Raw genomic sequence first — 21,433 nt, 5'->3', positions numbered from 1 at the left:
ACATTGCAACTTCCATCTCTTGGGGATGAAGTACTGATTCCTGCTCATGAGATGTTCAATAGTGTCTCCATGGACACGTCAGAATGATTTACACTGTGATGCTGTCTACAAGCTTGAGGCGGCCGGGGTTTACAGCAGTCTCAACTGCCAGGCTGTGGAACCTTTTAGAAGCAGGAGTGTACAATTGTAACACTTTGAGTTAAATTATTGATCAGCAGCCTCCTCCAGGCAACATTTCTATTTTGCTTTATGGTCTTAAATTTATTAAAACAATGACTTTTTTTAAGGTTGAGAGTGAATTCTTGACCTCACAAGCGGAGCGATCCCACCACAAGGTCCATTTAGTAGCTGTTCAGGAGCATTTATTTGTATCTCATGGTCATCCTCAGTAGATGGAGTTCACCCAGTTGTCATGAAATTGTATTTGAAGGACTAGAGGGAGGGCTGGGAAAGTTGTGAATTGTTTTGTTGATGGGTAGAAGTCAAGAAACTTGTTAAATTAGATAAACAAACACAATCCTGGATTTATTTCTTGGCAAAGTAGCTTTGGTTACTTTAACAGTAAGATGAGAAATTAAAAAATTGAATATTATGTCATTTGACAAGCAACATGTTTTCAGTCTCATAGTATAGTTTGTAGAATAAATATCTGGACAAGACAGTTTGTTGCTTTTTTGTCCAGAAGAGATGAAAGCTAAACATCTTTGATTATTTGGAAATTGATTTTATAGAGTAAATGGTGAGAAAATTGAGCAAGGAGAAAGTCTCCAATAAAAGATTATTGAATTTATTACAAGACTGCCTTTGCATTCAACCGTAATGAAATATGACCTGTGACCTAATGCTGCCGATCTGAATCAGGCCACAAAGGCGACGAGAAGTGAAGTTTAACATTTACATGACAGCAAAGGCATCCCGGACCCAAATCTGCGACGACTTCAAGCCTTGTCCAAAAATATGAAATCCTAAAAGTTTTATTCTCACTAGTCATTTCTGTTCCAGTCATAAACTGGGCCCCACTATTCACTATTTATTTTTTATTTTCAAGTTTCAATATTGTTTCTTCCTTGATTTGCCCATTACCAGAGTAAATCTCAATATGCTGAAACAGGAAGTGTAGCAATAGGCAGTGGAGCAGAAAGGCAATCTGCTAAAGATATACAATTGTTCAAGGCGTTGCCAGTAACAGCTGTTAAAATAGAAATTACTATTGACATCCTGTAAATGTCACACAGGTGTGATTTTGGCCCCTTGTATGTGATAAATATGGCTTGTTTTATTAATAAATAAATACCAGTAGAAAAAAAGGAATACAGCTGGTAGGGTTGGGGGTTTCCACAGAAGCACCAGAAAACTTGTCCTTGTAGACCGAACCCCAACAGTCAGTGTGTGTGTGTGAGTCTACATTTTCTCGTAGCTGAGTTCTTGTCCACAGGTGGTGCAGGTTTTCTTGTAGAGGTCCTCCTCCGGATCCACTACCTCCTCCGGTCCGTACTGATGTTGGTGAACGCTGGTGTCTTTGGTCCACATGCTGCTCCTCACCGCCCTGCGCAGCTCTGACACACATATTAAACATCCAGAGTTTATCGAGTTGACTTGTCCCACATCCAAATGTTGATGTTTACACAATGCGTCATGTAACTGGCTCAAACAGGGCACTAACCTTTGACCTTCTTGTTGAAGCGTTTTTGTTTCTGCACCTCTCGATTCTCTTCCCTCGTCTCTTTTGCCTCCTCCAGGGCTTCCTCCGAGCCCCACACCTCCATACTTCTCTTCTCCACCTGGGTAACAAACAAATAAATGATTCACATAGACTCGTCAAAACATACAGCACATTGAGGGGATATTCGGCTTGTGACCAATGTTTAACTTTTGTTTAGGGCCGCAACTAATGACTAACTTCATTATTGATTAGTCTATCAAATCTTATTAAATTATTTTTTTTGGCAAAATGTTAGAAAACTGACATTTCCAATAGCCCAATATTACACCATCAAATGTCTTGTTATGTCAGAACAGAGCAAATTCTCACATTTGAGAAGCTGCAACCAACAAATGTTTGTCATTCTTATTAAAATTAACAAACTAAATTGTTATTTATTTTTCTGATGACTGATCGTTTCATCACTACTTTGGTTTGTTCACGGCTTGATAATCTCATTATTTGTATATTGGTCTTAAAACTTGCTGGATGAAAATATAGCAAGGTCAAAGGTGACAAGGTGAACTAATCAAAAAACTATTTGGAGGAAAATATTTCCCCCAAGCCATACCTGCAGTTAAATATGAATTTATGTATATTGATTAAGCCTAACCCTTTTTAGGTTTCGGCACAATGTGATATAAACTAGACTGTACTTATTTAGAGCAGTAATATATTACATTACAGATCATAATGAAAACTCTTCAGGTTTCAGTCCCAGGACATTTGAATAACTAAAGCAGTATCAGCAAATCATAAGTCCTGCTAAACATTGATATTAGTCAATATGGGAAAATTGATACACACACAGTACCTGTACTTTGAGGTAAAGCTTCATGTCCCCCCACTGTGGGTTGTGAGGGTTTTTCTTCAGAGTGAACCTGAGCGGAGGCTCTCTCTTGTCCAGGTCACAGTCCTTCAGCAGGTAGTGCTGCTTGGCCTCAGTTCTGGAGATCAGCTTGTGCTTCTCCTCGTTGTCTCTGAGGGGGAAAGAGGCTTCCACTGTTGATCCATTTGACAGGACTATTATATATATATATATATATATATATATATATATATATATATATATATATATATATATATATATATATATATATATTTATTTATTTATTTATTTATTTTAGATATTGGGGTAACCTGAGTGTGTGTGTACCTGCACTTGTCACAGACAGACAGGTCAAAGCTGTTGCTGAGGTAGGAGTCCATAAAGGGTCTTTGACAGTCATCGCACACCAGGTAATCTGGCTCGATCACTGGAGCTGGAATCAAAACACAACAACACTCAACACACATGTATGTAAATAATTATTCATGCACACACTCAAGTCATCAAACAACTCACACACACACACACACACCTGGCTGATGCACAACCTTCCTGGTCCTCTGCTCTTCCTCTCCATAATCCTCTTCCTCGATGAAGAAGCCGGCACCAGAGTCGACGGTCTTGGAGATTTTGGCCGACGTTGCGCCCTCCACAGCGGACGAAGGGCGACTCGCTAGTCGGGATTGCCGGAGCATCAACGCCTGCTGTCGGTTCCGCTCGATTTTAGCCCGCATCGCTGCAGAAAGCTCGGGTTTGGGACTCTGTGTTGGGACGGGACCCACAGCACCCACTCCCTCTGCCTCTGACGGATCCATGCTGCTCTCTCAAACAGCAATCACCACGTAGCAATGCATGTAATGGATCCGCAGATCAGTCGTGTTTTGTTCCATTCAAATGAAGCGTTGGTTGCACTGTTGTTACAAAAGTAATAGTTGTAAGCTTCCGGTTGCTTCTTCTTCTTTTTTTATTTTTAAGTTTTAGGTGCATTACCGCCATCTTCTGCCCGGGAATGTGAAGGACCAGAGACTTAATCCTACTCATCAGATCTACATGAGTATTATTGGTTAATACAACCAAAGTCTGCTGCATCTGCCTCTTGACCATTTATTTTTGGCTTCATGATACAAATGGGAATTCTAGCTTTGAATTATTCTTTTAATTGTTGACTTTCCTGATCATATGTGCTGTACCATTCACTTTAATCGGGTGATCAATGGCTCATATAAACTGTTTATTTATTTTTCAATGTTTTAGTCCGTCTTAAAAATCTTATATTCCCATGCCCAAATGTGCATTGAAATAGTTTTCGGTTGCTGCAGTTGTTCCCACTGTTCACACCAATCACACAGAGGCCCTAATCTATCTTGAAAGAATACTTCACCCCCAAAATGATCATTTGTATATCAATAACTCACCTCAATTAATTCATTCTTGAAGAAAACTATATTTTTCTCACATGCCTCAACAGTGATCAATGCAAGTGATGGGAGACAAATCCACAGTCCTCATTCAGTTTAAAAGTGCTTTCTACAGCTAAGTTAAGACTGATATGATGTGCTTGAATGGGTTCACTAAGTTCTTCTTCCTCCCTTTGTGTAATACTGGAACGCCGAGAGTTGAGCGTGCCCTTATTGGTCGTCTACAGGTGTCCAGTGAATCCCTGTTGCATCACACTGATCATGGCAGCAGGCCACTCCTGCTGCTGTAAGAGGCTTAATTGTGTCAAAGTAAAGCAGATCACATCCTGATAGATGACACTGCAAAACTGATCCGAGTTGTGAGGGAGCTTGAGAGGTAAAGTGACCTGACATTTTAAGTGGTTTGTTAGATTTAAAATGTCCTATGACCCCATTAATTAATTACAGCTTTACAGATACAATTTATATCAAGTATTATTCTGTGTAAAAGTAAAATTATAATAATAGTAGAATTCCATTATTAAGATCGTGGAGGATGACTTAAATCTTTGAACAATTATTTATATGTTTCAAACCATTTTTTTTTACTCAGAAAAGTGTCTTAGCCTACCCCAAAATTCACATGAATTCCAAATGCCAACAATGAAAATTTGAGGTTTGATTTATTTGATCATAAACACTTTATACAGAGTTGAATGATATATGTTTTTTTAGAGTATAATACACAATTCAAGTAGTACGTGAATATGATTCCATACTTGCATAACATATAAGGGAAATACAAAAGCATTTTACCATGTGTCATGGTGTCAAACTGGTCAAGGATGAATTCTTGTAGATATTTCTAAATGCACTCATTCATACATTCATTTCTCACATTCACATGATCCATCAAAGCAGGAGGATTTAGAAATGATACTAAAGTCCAAGTGTGGAGTCTGAGAATAGAAGTTGTGTTGAAGTTAAACTATGTGCTGACTATGATTACACACAGAAGCTTATATACAGTCTTACATTACAGTTTATAAATCTTTTATACACATAAACAAACAATGAAACACATTTTTAACTTTGAAATATATAGAGAATAGTTGGGGTATATTGCATTTGGTTAACACATTAACATAAAGTATGAGTTTTAATCTTTTGGGAGTGTAACACCGATACTGCCATGGCAATCTAATCAGGAAATCAAATCTGTTTATCTAAAAAAGGAAAATGTCTACGTTAAACTGAAAGGAACACAAATGCAAATGTATCCCTTAATTTTCATATTATTGTATGTAAATATTATGGAAATGTTTGCAGTACACTGTCCTTTTTGTTCATTTTTACTGTACTGTAACACCTGAACCTTTTAACATTCCTCTGAGAAATAAAAAGCAGAGCAAGATCTCATTCAGAGATGACTAAAATAACTTTATTCAGCCTTTCTCCAAGTCTGTTAGAGCATGTTCAACATTGCTGGGAGAATAAAATACAAAATATCATATATTTGACGTACAAAGCACGCAACGTATAGAAAATGAATGATGTTGCAGCTTTTATGAGGGCAGGTGGTTTCACTGATGAGGACAAAAACAGATGACGTTGATAACACATTCGATGGGACAGTGAGGCCTTTAATGGCTCACTAATATATCTGCCTCATGTCAGTAAGAATGTTTCCTGTTTTAAAGGACAGTTTGACTTTACTTTTTAAAAAACCCATAAAAATGGAAGCAGATTATTTGGGATACAGATACTTTTTTATTGTGATATTCTTTATTTGTTTAATCTTTTATGCAACCTCTTCAGAATATTTGCATTTGATTAGTTGATGGAAACACACATATTTGAATGGAAAGACATCTATTGCCAACGTGTTGTCATGTCACATGCTTTTTGCTCTCTGAAAATCTAATAGCAGGTGATTAGAGGAAAACAAAATTGCCAAAATAAATAAATGTCGCAAACTCAATCTTTGAAAAAAGTCAATTATTTTACTTTTACAATAAATAAAAATATGGGCCTACTTGATGTTTCTTATAATAATTGTATTCTAAGATTTCAGCCTCTATGCCACACAATGAAAACAAGTGAACATAGTGGCGCAATATATTATACAGTACATGAGTTGTTTTACATTAAAACATTACAGAAGAAACCCGGTGATACCTGTTGATATTGAACTCTTCTTTTTATAAATACGTAATTCGAAAAAGAAAAGAGAAAAACACTTTAGAGTTCATCAAGTAAAATACAATGGAGAACACTAATCTTTAGTACACCACTTGTTGTCCAGACTGCATCATCTACTGTTTATTACATTTCCATGCACAAACTCATCCAGTTGTAGTCAGGATACTGAAATAATCTCTCTCTAAAGCAGTGCATGTAAAGGCAAACAGAACAGAACAAGTCACAAGCTTATTATATGAAAAACCCAAACAAGACAGTTGGGATATATTAAGCATGATAACAATTTAGGTCCGTTCTATCTATTTAGTAACTATTTAGCATCCTATTATAGATATTCATAAATCGGATGTAAAGTAACCATTTCTGCCAAATGTTTCCTTGAATATACTGTGTTTGAAACCACTCAAGTTATTAACACTGGATATTTCTCTTTCCATGACATTGCAAAGCTCACAGCTCAAATCTAAAAGGAGGCTATAATAAGCAACTATTGCCCCGGCCCTTTCTTCTTTGTTTTCCCCATGTCATCTCTCCAGAGCTTCACTTCCCTTCAAAACAAACAACAACAAAAAAGTCTCTTTAAGCCCCCACATGCTCAGTTTATATGCTTAACTTGGCTGCTTGCATGAGTAGTGGAGGTACTTCTTATACTGCCATATAGTCGTTTAGTTGAAAAAAAAAACAATCTCTGATGATCTTCAATGGAAATTTCCATCCCAGGTGGCGTTCACATAACTTGTCCAACAGGTTTCACCCAAAAAACGGATACTGAATGTAGTCACATGGTACAAAGAGAGAGGAGTCCCTCTCGGCATAAAGTCTGTTAGTGACGTACAGGCTTGTGCTGTATGCCACGACTGGATGGCTGTGATGCACGGTCTGAATTTGCAGCGTTGATTTAAATCAGTGCCTCTGCCTAACTGGCGTTTGTGTGTGTTTTCTTTCCCTTTTCACTTGAGTGTGTGTGTGTGTGTGTGTGTGTCTGTGTGTATGTAGTCTTCTATTGTGTATGTAAGTGAGACAGATAAGAGACAGTTTCTGTGTCTGTGCGTCTTTCCACTCCTATAGTAAATCATGGTACACCTGAGCCCATTTGCTCTTAATTTCTGCTTTTTGAAATTCAGTGGGAGTCGCTCTCTCAGACACTGATGGGGCAGGTGATGACTTTGTCCTCCAGCATGACGCTGAAGATGAGGAAGACGAAGTAGAGCAGGAACATGAGAAGGCCCAGAGACTTGCTCATTCTCCAATTGCAAGACGCGATGGAGATGATTACGAAGAGAAGCATGAGGAAGAGGAGGACGATGGCACAGAACAGTCCGTTGCTGCTCACCTCGATCGGCTTGAAGTCATTGAGGATGTTGTAGACGAGCCAGGGGAACGGCAAACTGGAGGGAGATGAGGGGAGGAGGAAGCACGACAGAGAATAGTTATTTAGGTTATGAGAGAAGCACAGCACATGCTCTCATTTCAAAACAGATATTAAACTGGACTATTACACTGTGTGTTTTCTTGTTGCATTCTGGACTCACCCCACAGTGATATCGAAGATGTTAGAGCCCACAGAGCTGGACACGGCCATGTCACCAAGGCCTTTTCGTGCTACAATCACACTGGTGATCAGGTCTGGGATTGAAGTGCCGGCTGCTAATATGGTCAGACCCATTATCTCCTCCGTAATCCAGAACGTTTCTCCAACCTGAAAGGAAGGATAAATTGCAGCTACACAGTTCAGAAATACACTAAAGTCGGAAACATCATTTACATATTGCTCTGGAGATTCTTGTCTGCGTGTTGCTGGTTTTGCTTGGAAAATTTTGGTCTTAGGGGCAATGTCCAGGGCTAAAAAAGCCAATACAGAAGTCTCAAAAACTGCAGTTCTTCGAATGACCACTTGAGGCTGGCGCCAAAAGCTAATTAATCCCCAAATACCCCATGTTAAAGTGCACAACTTTTACAGCAGAAATAAACTATATATTAATAAAAAATATTAATTGTCCAGTTCATGACAACTGTATGGGGACAATATTTTTATATAACTCATCCATTTAATTTATATTAAGGCTTAAAACTATGCATAATTAAGGCCGTGAACGCTTTGAGTGACAGGTGGGTGCAGTCACAACTGAAGAGGAAGATTTATGATTATAATAAGTAGAATAGGTGACAGATACAGCGTTTGAGACAGGGTGGCAGGAAATACAAATATTTTGTTGCAGGCCAAGTTCCTTCATGCCAGATAGGAGATTAGACCTTCTTATTTTGTGCTCCACTGTGTTTGGTACGGCGAGTTAAGAGGTAAGAGACCAATAATGCAACAGGCTGAGACGATAAGGATTTACACTTATGCTCTCAGCGTTCTGCACTTATGGCCACTAAAAAAGCAGGTGCGTCTCCCCACTGACCTTGCACACAACACAACCTCTTGGTTCAGGCCTGTCTTTGCATTTGTGCCATTAAAATAGACATTACAGGTTGATCTGGCTGTGGATCAAGGCAGATTAGTTGGGATTAGCTGTCCTAGTCACACATCCAACACCCTGACTGCTGCACTGACTCATAAGAAAGGCCTCAAAAATAGAAGTAGATAGAAATAGAAAAAGCGTACCTGGTGAGCCCACCACACCATCAGGTAGGAGAAGAAAGCAATCCAGCTAATGGCGCCGATGAAAGTGACAGGGAAGAATTTAGATGAGCTCTGAAACAACAATAAAAACAGTTAGTTTATCTACCACAAAGTCAAACAATCAGACCCCGATATACCTGACACTTAATGTCAGGTATATAATGCAGTATTTTGATCCAGATGTATAGCCCAAAAGTAAAAAAGTGAAGAAAAGAAAACAAGACTAGATCCTGCTGTTACTCCCTAAATGATTGAGCAGGTCATGTAGTAAATAGCTTTAAAATTAAATATCAACATTGGCCAGAAATTAACATTTCCTGGGCTATAAAAATAAATATGGCATATTTTACCAGTGAATGTGTACATTTTGAAAAGATTTGGATTTTATGTCCGCATCTTCCAGGTGGCCAATACGATATAATTAGGCATAATAATATGGTAATTCCCCAACAGGAGTGACTTGATGTTCTCTGCAATTAGAGTGTAAAAAGATATGTGCTTATATCGGTATCAGCATAGGCCATTTTTAAATTAACATCAGGTGACAAACAGAAAATCTTCAATAAAGTATGTGAATATGTAGTCTTGTGAATATAAAATAAAAATAAATAAATTGATTGCATGGTGTTACTACTGAGTTGCTTGTACACATAACACATGCTTTTCATTGTGTGTGTGTGTGTGTGTGTGTGTGTGTGTGTGTGTGTGTGTGTGTGTGTGTGTGTGTGTGTGTGTGTGTGTGTGTGTGTGTGTGTGTGTGTGTGTGTGTGTGTGGTCACCTCTCTCCTGACGTCGGGCAGTGTGAGCCACAGTGGTAAGACGATGGGCAGGATGATGAGGTAGATGAGACGTTTCCTGTTGGTTTCGGGCCAGGCCAGGCTCAGAGGCTGGTCTTCATCCTCATCTTCCTCACCACCCTGAAGAAGGAGTTCATTACTTTACATCAACTCTATTTATATTTAGATAAATATTAATTTAGATTTATATATAATATTTAGCCATACCTCATCTCCTCCTGCAACACCGTTCATGGGCGGCGTGACTTCCACTGCAACATTTGAACTGTTGGGGATGTCTTTGTCCGCTTGAGGGAAGAGAAAGAAGCGAGATAAGAACAGGGTTTATGGACATTTTTCACAAGTATCACAGAATTAATTTTAAATAAAAATTGTGTTTTATGGCATTATTTTACAATTTGCATTTCTTGGCGGTTGTGTCTGGGAGAGGACTCCTATGTTGAGAAACAAAATATACTTGTTAATTTTTTTAAGTTCATGCTTACAAGTGTAACATTGCATTACATGTATGCCCCTTAATAATTAATTGACAGATGAATGGGCAAATCAGTCGGTTGATAAGTACGGCAAATGTCAGCCTGATTCAATGATGACGTTTGAATACATGTGAAAGACAATAGATAAATAAATCCACAACGTGCTGATAAAGCAAGAATAAATAAGCAAATGAATAACAAAAATATGTCATTTGATGATAAAATTATAACTTCATAGGAGCAGTCCCGGTTTCAGTAAGTTATATAAGCACACGTGCAATTGTACATTACCACACTTTATGAAAGATATCACAAATGTGTGCCTATAAGAACAGTTTCTAAAGTTTTCTAAAGGTGGAGGAAGTGAAGTGATAACTTCAGCAATACATTTTGAAATAGTAAGGGCAAATTAAAAATAGTCTTCTCACTGTTCAGTGTCCATTTATTAATTTCTGATTAACAATTAGTTGATTGCTGATTACTGCATTGTCTTCACCGTTCATCTATCAATAGCCACCGTTCTTAATTGATAATTGATTTGCCACTTGATCTATCAGTTGATTTTTGAGTGGGACTAAATGGACTCCCATAGTTTCACATGTCGCTGTTACTCACCTACACCGTTGGCAGTGGCAGCTTCTTCTTTACACTTCTGCTTGGCCATTTTGTGAAGGATCGATGCCTTCTCTTTGAAACGTCCTAAATCAACGGAAGGAGACTCGGTCAGTCCGGCTTGGTCTGCTGAACATTTAAAATTCATTAGTATTAATTCATACTTGTTTTCCCAATTTCCTGGTACTACTTTCTATAGGAAAGAGGTAAGGAAAGAAATGGAAAATGGTTAGACAAATGAAAACATTCACCTTTACAAAATATGACCTCAACCAAACTCTTTAATGACCATAACAGTTTTCTAAACCTAAGCCTAGTCTTAAGCATATCATCACCAAAGCTGTTATTTTATGCATATATTATTGTTGTCTTTAACAAGATTTTAACACTATATTTTGTATTAGAGGTTGTGTTGCATTTGAGTATGTTTGTGTGTGTTGTGCTTTTTTTTGCTTACCCATACCTTCGTCACTGAGAGGGTCGAGTGTGTGTATCATGAGCTGAAAGATACTGTTTCTCATCAGTGAGTTGTGTAGAGATGCACAGCTGCCCTCCCTCTGAAGCCTGGGTTTAGCCTGTAAGAATAACAACACAAATACATTTATATTAAATGAATGGAGAAAAATAATATGTACATACCTTTTCTACATTTAGCTTTTAATTCATTCATGGATCTCCTAAATCACAGGCAAATATGATTTGAGAAAATAAAAAAACCTAATGAGCAGTTGTTTAAATTCCAACCACCAACTGCTCACATCTCTCCTGCATCTCCACATCTCTAGTGTAGAATATGTATCGAGAAACCCTTTTTCTAAAAATAATTGTTATGGCTGACTTTGATAAATGTAGTATACTGTGAATATATGCAGGCACACAAATTGCTTTCTCATAACATGACCCGTACCACACCCTATAAGTTCCACACAGAGAAGTTTACAAACACAAAACAAACTCACCGTCAGCTTGTTCTCATCATCTCCAAGTGCATTCACCTGTAAAAACACAGAGAAAGAAAACAATATACAGTATAGGTTTTCAAACGCAGGGTGTCCAATACTTTAGGCCTGCAGATAATATTAGATCATCTCATAGGGATAGATGGAAAATGAATTGATTATTACATTTACAATGCAGTTAAATAAACCCTTATGAACCCAGAAGTGTTAAGCAAATATACAAACAGAAAATGTCTTTGACCCTCTTACATCCTGTTTACTCACCAGGTGTTTGGTTAGCAATTAATGAACAATGAAAACACACATAAACTCCTCTTTTAGGAAGAACAGTCACAATCTTTACAGCCAATTTATTTTATCTACATAGCACACTTCCACTAACTTCCTCCCTTTGGGGTCTTGCTTCAATACGAAGGCTATGAATCTACACACACACACGCACACACACACATGCATACACGCACACACACGCACACATACACAGAGGAGGACTCACACTAATCTCAACCCAGCCATTTCTTCAGAGGACATATACAGCACAGTGGTATCACCACGTACAATAGAGAAACTCACACACACATACACACACACACACACACACACACACACACACACACACACACACACACACACACACACACACACACACACACACAGAGACACACACACACACACACACACACATACACACACACAGTCCACTGGCTGGGACAGGTAGAGTCTGTGGTGGTGGTTTGTGAGAATACAGAGATGTCAGTAGTGGGGAGGGTTTGGTGTGGGAATCAGGGATTTGGACATGGGAACATATCCTTCAGTGGGTGGGTATCGTATTGTCAAATGTAATTGTTTGTTGTTACAGACCACAAGTTTATCACCTATGAATCTCTTTCAACACACAAACTATCCACTATATTAAATAGTGCTCTCTGTAGCTTTCCAGTAGAGGTGATGTTCTGCCCTGGAAAAATATGATATATATATATACAGTATATATATATATATACACAGCATATATATATATATATATATATATATATATATATATATATATATATATATATATATATATACACAGCATATATATATATATATATATATATATATACATATCATATTGCTCACCATCTCAGCAAAGAAGCTTTTATTGAATGTTAAAATGGCATGAATCGGATGGTTTGTTGCATGAAAGCTGGCAAGAGTAAATGTAAGCAAGAACCGAGGTAAGGCATTATTTATGTTGTTGCTAGAAATGAAGTAAAAATGATGATTAGGTCAGTTGAAAAATCTTAGGAGGACCAAAACCCCTTTATACGTAGTGTAACTTGAGTGCAACTGTAATAAATACTTTAATCTTACTTCACAGCCAATTCTCGTAAACTTAATTTAACTAACGTTCCGTGCTTGTATGCATATAAAATGTAATTCATGGATTTTTAATTCCAAAGCAAAAATGTTCTTTGTCTTTGTCCTCATCCCTCCCCATGTAGGACAGGTGTGTACAGTATGAACATTTACAGTGCCAGATAGTTTAAAAGAAACTCACTTACTCAGTCACTCACTTGCACCCTCATAACAGATTCATAGTCAATATTAACCTTAGTAAAGAGCTGCAATAGCACTATTCTTTCTGAGGTGAATTTTCCTTGTGTGCCACTTTTATGATTTCTTTTATGATGTTTTATTTGACTGTTGCCTCTGTGTTTGGGGTCATGTAAGTCTGTAACTTGTATGGTGCTGTTGCCATTTGATCAGGTCTCTCTTGAAAATGAGACCCTGTGTCTCAATGAGATTTCTTTACCTGTATAAATAAAGGCTAAATTAAAACAATATATATATTTGTCATTAAATACTCCTAACAGAGTTAGCTTGAACAAACAATTACATCACACAGCCGAGGAAACTATTCCTTGTATTTTTCTACACTTCCTAGTTCATAATATAAAGTACAAATGTCCCACAAAAACAGCCAATAACTGAAGATCTATCTGACCTGAAAGCACAACAGAGGTGGAGGGTTTTGTTGTTGACACGTTTTCATGATAGAGGCCGCAGAGTTTGAGCAGATAATCCCTTTAGCTTGCACCTGACAAGACACCAGCTGCTGTTACAGCAGCTAAAGCAAGGCTAAAGATAGGGTTTTCTTTTTGTTATACTTCTATATACTTGTTACATGTTTGTCCAAATCCAGAACCGCCGAGAACAAAAGTGATAATCTTTTTGTTTGTTTTAACTAAAGATGGAGGTTTTACGTTGCTTTAAACAAATAAATATCATTTATGTATAAAATTAGTAGAAACATATTTAATTTAAAGTTAATAAGTAACATAAGAGAAGAGGCTGCAGACACTTGTATCGTCCATGTGATGGCTGAGCAGCTCTTATAGCCGAGGTCAGCCTGCCATTAGTTCATGTTGGTTAGTGCTCACATGGCTATCACATCACATCACATGTGCTTGATGACTTATAACCTCCTACAGAATCTACTGACACTGAAACTGGATTTTAATTGTATGAATTGTACCACGGTATACTTAGATAAGTTGTATTTTGTAATGTGTTTGTATTCTGCATGACATACTGCAACCTATTTCGAGAAGCTGCTGATCTTTGTCACCTTTGCCCTTATGTCACTTCGCTCTGGATGTGTTTGTGAGATTAAACCTCTGCGCAGGTTTCCTACGTGAATCACCGATGACTTATTAGCAAAAATCTCAAATAAATTCCAGTAAATTAGGCAATTTAAACCAAAAACCAGAACACCCTCCACACCACCAGGTCGCATGAATAAAATCATATATGGTGTACCTACATCACTACTAACCTGTAGCTAGTAAATTGGGCAGACCTGAGTGATATCTACTCTTATATAGCATTATTTTAAAATACCTTGTTAAGAATGTTAGGTACACTCATTTTTATTTTGATAGACAGAATAATAATGGATAATTGGATAATCTATAGATGAAAGCAAGAACAAATATGTGTTGCCACTCACACAAAGCGGCATGTTGTCATTTACACCTTATTACTGTTCAGTTATAAAGAATGAATATGCTAAAGCTCATTGGTTTATATTGTACACCTCTTTCACTTTTTAACAGTTGTATATTATGAAGCATAATTTCACTTAATTCCACAAAATCATTCATTAAAACTTTCTCTGTGCAGTAAACTTGGATGATGGTCATTAAACTATAATAAATACAAAATGAATCATCAAAACCCATCAATTTTAGAAAGTAAAGAGTTACTGCAAGAAGATCATGGCTTGTTCATGTTATAAAATAGAGCTGTTTGAGACCCGAAGACGATCTGTTCAGGAGAAGAAGACGAAAGCCTCGAGCTTAAATGCTTTTGTCACTTTTGACTGAGCTGCTGTTTCAGTTCAGTGGTTTCATCCCCGGTACAGACACTGGAAGACCCTCAAATCATACAGACTTCCCAATTATCATCCTCATCTCTGTCAGCAATGGGGCACAATCAGATCACTTTCTCAAAATGTCCATTTACCTCCCTTGCTTGGTGTCTCTGTGTGTGTGTGTCTCTCTCTCTCTCTCTCTCTCTCTCTCTCTCTCTCTCTCTCTCTCTCTCTCTCTCTCTCTCTCTCTCTCTCTCTCTCTCCCCACTCCCCCCCCCCATACACCCTCCCTAGTGTCCACCTGATTGTCCGAGCTGTGGGACTTAGCCAGGATTAATCTGCAGAGATCACCATTTTTAGACTTCTCAAGCCTGCATGTGAAGTCCCACAGCAACCTTCACAGGTCACCGTGCTGTTACACATTTCTCTTTCACTCTCATCTGCAAGCAAATACCAACCATCTGGCTTCTAAAGAAAATCATTTTCAGCTACACAACTGCTCATTTTAACATCAATTTAATGGAGAACTTCCACTGCAATCAGTAGACATTAAGTGCCTGGCTCAACAGAACAACTCAACATTACGCTACAGATGCATTTCTATTCACTGCTGAAAAGTGTAAAATCAATCTGACCACAGAACCAACTAACCGACTAATTTCATCTGCACTTTGAGTCATGAATATAAAAACCTGCACTTATGGGCAGCAATAGTATCATGATTAGTAACATATGGCAGGTAATGGATAACTATTGACAAATACATCTTCCTTCTCTTTACAGATTCTTATGTAAAGAAATCTTCAGTTTAGTAGTTAATGAGGTTGCAGATGCACAACGCTGCTGCATTGTGATCCAGCTCTTAAATATCAATGATTACAAAGATAATTTAAACATTTCCTAAGAGCTCTGCAGAGACGTGCTGGGCTGTATGTTTGCTGTCGTCATCGCAGGTAAGCAGTTGTTAAGGGGATCAGAGAGGATTGTCGTCTTTAGTGCCATCAGCAAGAAAAACCATCAGATCTTCTCTTTCTCCCTCTCTACATAGACACACTGTATGTACCACACAAAACATCCACAACAATGCTCAAACTAAAAACCACACCACAGTTATGAGCATGACTGCAGGCATAGGGAGGAGCCGTCAGTCTTTCTTCTCTCAGTGATCTGCTGATTCTTGCTCCCCCAGAGAGCATCTGACTATTATTAGCGGCTCTAATGGGATTGGAGAGCATTAACCCGGGGGATTATTAAGCAGCTACCAACACATGAGGGCCGGACGACAGAAAGAGAAAAGCTGTTCTTGGGTTGAAGTGAGGCAGCCTGAAGAACAGCTGATTCCCAGAAGGGCACACATGTCAAACAGAGCTTTAACAACACTGATGATCACCCAAATATAATGTGTCACATGTTGAGAACAAAAAGAACATGAAATATAAAAGTGAATAAATACATTTCACAGTTTTGAGCCTGGGAAAAAAATATATTGTTATTGCCTGAAGATAATAAAAGACATTGAAAAGGACTCATTTAGCTATTAATCAATCTATTGCTATTAGGAAGAAAAAAAACTATAATACAGAGGCAAAACAATATTGATTAATTTTATATATAAATTATATATATATTTCTATAATGAAAATGTTGCTCATTACTCTATAAAAGCAAGTCATGCTTCTTGTTACACAGTTACCTAAACATTTAAGGGGAGGAGCTTTAAAGCAGATACGACCATATCGGAGCCTTATGATCACGAGCTCATCTGTTCCAGAAAACGTGAGAATTTCTCTTGGCCTCGTCTCCTTCTAAAATGTGTTTTCAATCACTATTGCATATTAAAAGTTTGTTTCTGTACACATTTCATAGCACAGTATCTGACTTTATTGGCCTATAATGAAAAACAATCATGCATAATAATCTGTAATTAATGTTTCCAGACAAACAAAAGCCAGATCATGTGCAGTAATGCACGCACTGTATACGCCCCTGAAGAACTGGCCATGGGTGATGTCGGTCTAGGCTACGGGCAAGCTGCTCTAAGATCAGCCTACTAGTATTTGTCACCTGAGAGCCGTATGTGATTACAACATCAGAGAACAACAGATCTGACTCCAACTGCACACACAGACAGAAAAGACGGAGAGACAAACGTGAAAAACAAAATAGCCTCTTTGTGCTTTTATGAATATGTGTTGAACCTTTTTGCATCATCATTCCCCCCTCTGCCTTGAATCTGCAGCAAACAGCGCAAAGAGCACTCCAAGCTAATCTCTAAATTACACTTTCCCATCATCTTCTCCAGGCGGAAATTAAGTGAATGGTTAAGTGATTGCAGAGCAATTGGTATTGATGTAAGTATGTTGTCATTAGGTCAACATCCTATGAGTATAAGTCAGCCTTTCAGCGAAAGTAGCACTAACATCACACTGATAAATTACTCCAAATACATTCTCATGGCATCGTAACATTGTGATGTACCGCGGCTGTTATGGGCTATGTGTGTAATCCATGTCAGAAAATATGAATATTAGGACATTTAATGCGCTGAAATAGGGGACAAACAGGAGCTATAATCTTCCTACAGAGTCAAGAGACCATTTTTCTAATGTCAGGACAAAGTCGAGGGGCACTGAAGGCGGGAGCGTGCTTATGATGTTAGAGAGACGTTACAAGGATTTCTGGAATAATTTTGCTGTTTCTTCTTCTTTCAGTTTTCATCATACAGGACCTTTCAAAACTTGGTCCATTTCATTAACCGTCCACAATATTCAGGATATCATCAAAATCTAATGAATATCTCAATATAACCAATGTGATTGAAACTTGGGTTTATTCAGTTTTTTGCATTGTTATTTCTGTATGTAAAACTTTAACGTACTTTAGGGAAGTAATTTCGAAATGACCCAAATGTTCAATGGCATCAAAAGTTATCTGTTATGAGTGTGACAGTAGACTCTCAGAGGTGAATTGACTATATTCACTTGATGGTAGATTGGAATAACACTGAAACTTTTAAGAAATACAGTAAATGAAATCAATGCCAAATGAATGCATTCAAAACTTTCTTAAGTTTTTTAGCATACAATGTTTTTTGCATTTAATCCAGATGAACTGGGGACATTTTACGGTTACTGTTACATCAGTCTTATTCTAAGAGATTGATCTGGACTTGGTTACTTAAAGTAGTGACAGAAGACAAGGCCTGTTCCTAAACTTAGTCATCACCAAGAGGCTGCATTCTGACTGTCTGTAAACTGTCCGAGCTGCACAGGTGGCAGGTTAAGACAAATCTTTATATCCTTACAGAGGGAAAGTCAGGAGTGTTTGGCTGCCTGACAGAGTGCTGTCTGTTCAACACCCTATCTGCTTCCATGACAGGAGCACTTCTATTCTCAGGGTCAGTAGCCATGACAGTGATTGTGAAACACAAATTATCTGTCAGTCATCATCAGATTTCAGCAAAGAGATTCTGACAAAAACCAGTGAGGTTTCTTAGCTTTCTGAGAGATGTTAACATCCACTCATCAGAAACTCATGTGAAGAATCACAAATTAAATTTTAATTTAAAAGAAATAAAAAATAACTAAACTTTCACAATCTGAATCTTAGTTGGATATTTTCAACTTTAGGAGATTTTCACTTTTCAAATTTCTCTGTATTAGAATTAAAAACTTCTTGAAAGTTTTTTCTGATGGGGATGCTCCTTCAGTAGATGGAGGGGTCGAAATGTATGGGTGGGAGGATGGATAAATGTAAGGATCAGCTATTGGTGCCCAAGATGGGGTGAAAGCATAAAGTCACAAGAGTAGAGTGGGTATCAAAAGACAAAGAATAGAGGAAGATGGATGGACAATGGGAGGGTGGATGGATGGATGGATGGATGATGGATGGATGATGGGTTGATGGATGGATGGATGATGGATGGATGATGGGTTGATGGTTGGATAGATGATGGATGGATGGATGATGGGTTGATGGGTGGATGGATTGATAGATTAGGGCTCACCTTTGGTGCAGTCTCCAGCTCGTCCACCAGGTTGCTGCCCAAGCAGGTCTTGATAACAAGTTCTACTTTGGCATTGAACTTCATGAATGTCACGTAGCAGGTGTAGCACATCAGCAGGCTGACGCTTTCCCCCAATGTGATTTGATTATCCAGAAAGAAATATATGAGCATGAGCAAGCCAATGATATAGAACGAGACGTCTCTGAACAGAGGCCACCAGGTGAGGTTCAGCACCTCTTTGGAGAATAGGGCGCACATCCCAATCACAAACAGGATGTTGAAGACGGCGGAGCCCACGATGGTACCAATACCCACGTTACTGTGGGAAACAAAGACTCCTATGACAGAAGTAAAGAGCTCTGGAGCTGAGCCACCTGCCGCCATGAAGGTGGCTCCTGCTACATCATCAGAAATCTGCAACTTCTCTGTGATGACAGTTAGTGCAGGAACAAAGAACTCATCGCAGACAATGGCTAAGGCTATGAACATGTACAACATGCCAAACATATGAAAAACCACATAGCCCTGACGTCTGTCCTCCACGCTGAAGTAGTCCGTTGGGTAGTCCCCATGATGTATTTCTTCCGACGATCGCATGGCCACTGGTGTGTCCTCTGGCGCGGCTGTATGGTTGTGGTACTGCAGAAGAGTTCTTTGGGGCACTGCCGCCTCTGCTGAGCCCTCGGCAGATGATTCCAGCTCCTTGGCCACAGTTGTGACCAGCGACAAGACACTCCATGAACAGATTGTGCAGACCGCCACCATACTGATGAGGAAACCCAGAATTCGTCCAGGACGCAGCTTTCTTTTGACAACATGGTAATGGTGCCTGGTGCAGCTGCTACGAAGGCCCAGAAGGGGCTCGGAGCTAGGGAAAGCTATCTTGTCTCGACTTCTTATGGAAAAGAAATCCATGGTGTTTGGCGCTGGTTGTCAGGCAGAGCAGGAAGTGTCTGGATTCCCCCTCGAAGATGGGGTGGTGGTGCTGATGGCTACGGGGGTTTGACACTCACCGATTTGTTTGCATGCTGCTTCCTGGTCTAAACACAATGGAAGCCCTGCAGTCTGATTCCAGGATCAAGCCCATTCAAAGGCTTCCTCATATTACTTCCTGCAAGACAGATACAAAAAGTGATAGTTTTAATGCAAGGGAGCACATTAGAAACTATGAAGTCTGTGTCTGTGTAAGTCAGTGTAATGTAGTTAAACATTTGAAATGGACTTCATCAACACATATTTATGACACTTCATGGATTTCATTGTAATGCATACTTGAAAACATAAACTTCTAGGTCATTTGACCAATTCTATCAATTTAGTATTACTGATTAGTCTTTGATGAATTATGCAATCTTTGTTTTCATCTTTTAAGTATGACTATTGAATTGCATTAGGGGAGATATCTTCATTTTAGCTTCTCACCTCTCTTGCACAATCTTATTTTTCTTTTTATATATGTATATATGTGCAATAAACTAAACTAATTTAAATGAGAAGATAATACATAAATATAAGCTTCTTAGTTCCTAACTTTTTGTTACATGTGGTAAATTTACTCAAGTTCTGTAGTTAGAATAAGTTTTAGACACATTACTTGAGTATTCTACTGCATCTCAGAGGGAAATATTGTATTTTTTACACCACAAAATGTATCTTGGTTGGTAAAATGTAATTGGTTTTACATGCAAAACATATGATGAATAAGATATGGTACGTTGTTATAGATTAAATTAACCAACAAGGTATAAAGTAGTTCAAATGAGCTCCCTTGACTTGCTACAACATACATATTTTCTTACATGCTATTGCATTAGTAATAATAACCCAGTAATATTTGTTGAACTACCTATTCTAAATTACAGCTCAATATTATGCTTCTGAGTTTATCTGAACTGTGAGATCTGTATTTGGGTCATGTATGTTATCTTTTAAGGCTCGCATGAATAATAGGGTGAGTGCTTCTTGTTAGGCTGTTATTAAGTTGCTCAAAGGTCATGTAAACTTACAAAAATGTATTGAAGAAATATATAACATATTTGAAAGTCTGAATTCTACTTTTTAGAGCTGCAATCTTTTAATTTCCTTGGAGTTGGCCTTGAATTACAGTCTTTACTGAATGACTAATAACAGTTGATAGTAGCAGTATTATTAGCAGCAATTCTGTTAAAGTACCGTGGCCTTCTTGACATTTTGCTGAGAACCTGCAGTGAGCTCTCTCCTTTAAGTGAAGCTTGGACATTAGTGAAAGCTCATTAGGGAGCTATTTAATTCCTGAGTAGATATACTTAGATTAGCCTCAGACCCTGCACACTGATGCCTCTGCACAAAGTCAAAAAGTGGACACCAACAAAATGATTAGTGAATTTGAGGGACAAATAGGAACTGATTATTAAAGGCTGACACAAGACAAACTGCAATGTTGAAACTTCATTAAGAAGAAGTCTTAAACAATGGCCATTCTTAATCTGG

General features: G+C 38.2%; 2 protein-coding genes across 2 annotated transcripts; both read right to left on the bottom strand.

The window, feature by feature from the left end:
- Nucleotides 1-1,254: 1,254 nt before the first annotated feature.
- Nucleotides 1,255-3,500, bottom strand: xpa (xeroderma pigmentosum, complementation group A). Its single transcript, XM_029435665.1, has 5 exons — nucleotides 3,064-3,500; nucleotides 2,859-2,964; nucleotides 2,517-2,682; nucleotides 1,664-1,781; nucleotides 1,255-1,556 (listed from the first exon to the last, which is right to left on the bottom strand). Exons 1-5 carry the CDS (start codon nucleotides 3,344-3,346, stop codon nucleotides 1,402-1,404), a joined length of 828 nt encoding a protein of 275 aa, XP_029291525.1. The 5' UTR covers nucleotides 3,347-3,500; the 3' UTR covers nucleotides 1,255-1,401.
- A 3,768-nt stretch (nucleotides 3,501-7,268) lies between these two features.
- LOC115011965 (solute carrier family 24 member 2) lies at nucleotides 7,269-19,879 on the bottom strand. The gene is made up of 10 exons (XM_029437280.1): nucleotides 18,965-19,879; nucleotides 11,601-11,636; nucleotides 11,099-11,216; nucleotides 10,645-10,728; nucleotides 9,949-9,987; nucleotides 9,761-9,840; nucleotides 9,536-9,673; nucleotides 8,739-8,828; nucleotides 7,663-7,829; nucleotides 7,269-7,518 (listed from the first exon to the last, which is right to left on the bottom strand). Exons 1-10 carry the CDS (start codon nucleotides 19,877-19,879, stop codon nucleotides 7,269-7,271), a joined length of 1,917 nt encoding a protein of 638 aa, XP_029293140.1.
- Nucleotides 19,880-21,433: the final 1,554 nt, after the last annotated feature.

This window comes from Cottoperca gobio, chromosome 1, assembly GCF_900634415.1.
Source record: "Cottoperca gobio chromosome 1, fCotGob3.1, whole genome shotgun sequence".
Lineage (NCBI taxonomy): Eukaryota > Metazoa > Chordata > Actinopteri > Perciformes > Bovichtidae > Cottoperca > Cottoperca gobio.
The sequence above is the reverse complement of the archived record's forward strand: the minus strand, read 5'-3'. Positions and strand labels throughout refer to the sequence as shown.

Coding starts and splice junctions, on each gene's coding strand:
- xpa (XM_029435665.1), bottom strand. CDS start 3,346: ATGGATCCGTCAGAGGCAGAGGGAGTGGGTGCTGTGGGTCCCGTCCCA. Junction 1,782..2,516: donor AGCTTTACCTCAAAGTACAG/GTACTGTGTGTG, acceptor TTTGTTACCCAG/GTGGAGAAGAGAAGTATGGA. Junction 1,557..1,663: donor CTTCAACAAGAAGGTCAAAG/GTTAGTGCCCTG, acceptor TATGTGTGTCAG/AGCTGCGCAGGGCGGTGAGG.
- LOC115011965 (XM_029437280.1), bottom strand. CDS start 19,879: ATGGATTTCTTTTCCATAAGAAGTCGAGACAAGATAGCTTTCCCTAGC. Junction 7,830..8,738: donor TGGTGTGGTGGGCTCACCAG/GTACGCTTTTTC, acceptor CCTTCCTTTCAG/GTTGGAGAAACGTTCTGGAT. Junction 7,519..7,662: donor ATCTTCGATATCACTGTGGG/GTGAGTCCAGAA, acceptor ATCTCCCTCCAG/TTTGCCGTTCCCCTGGCTCG.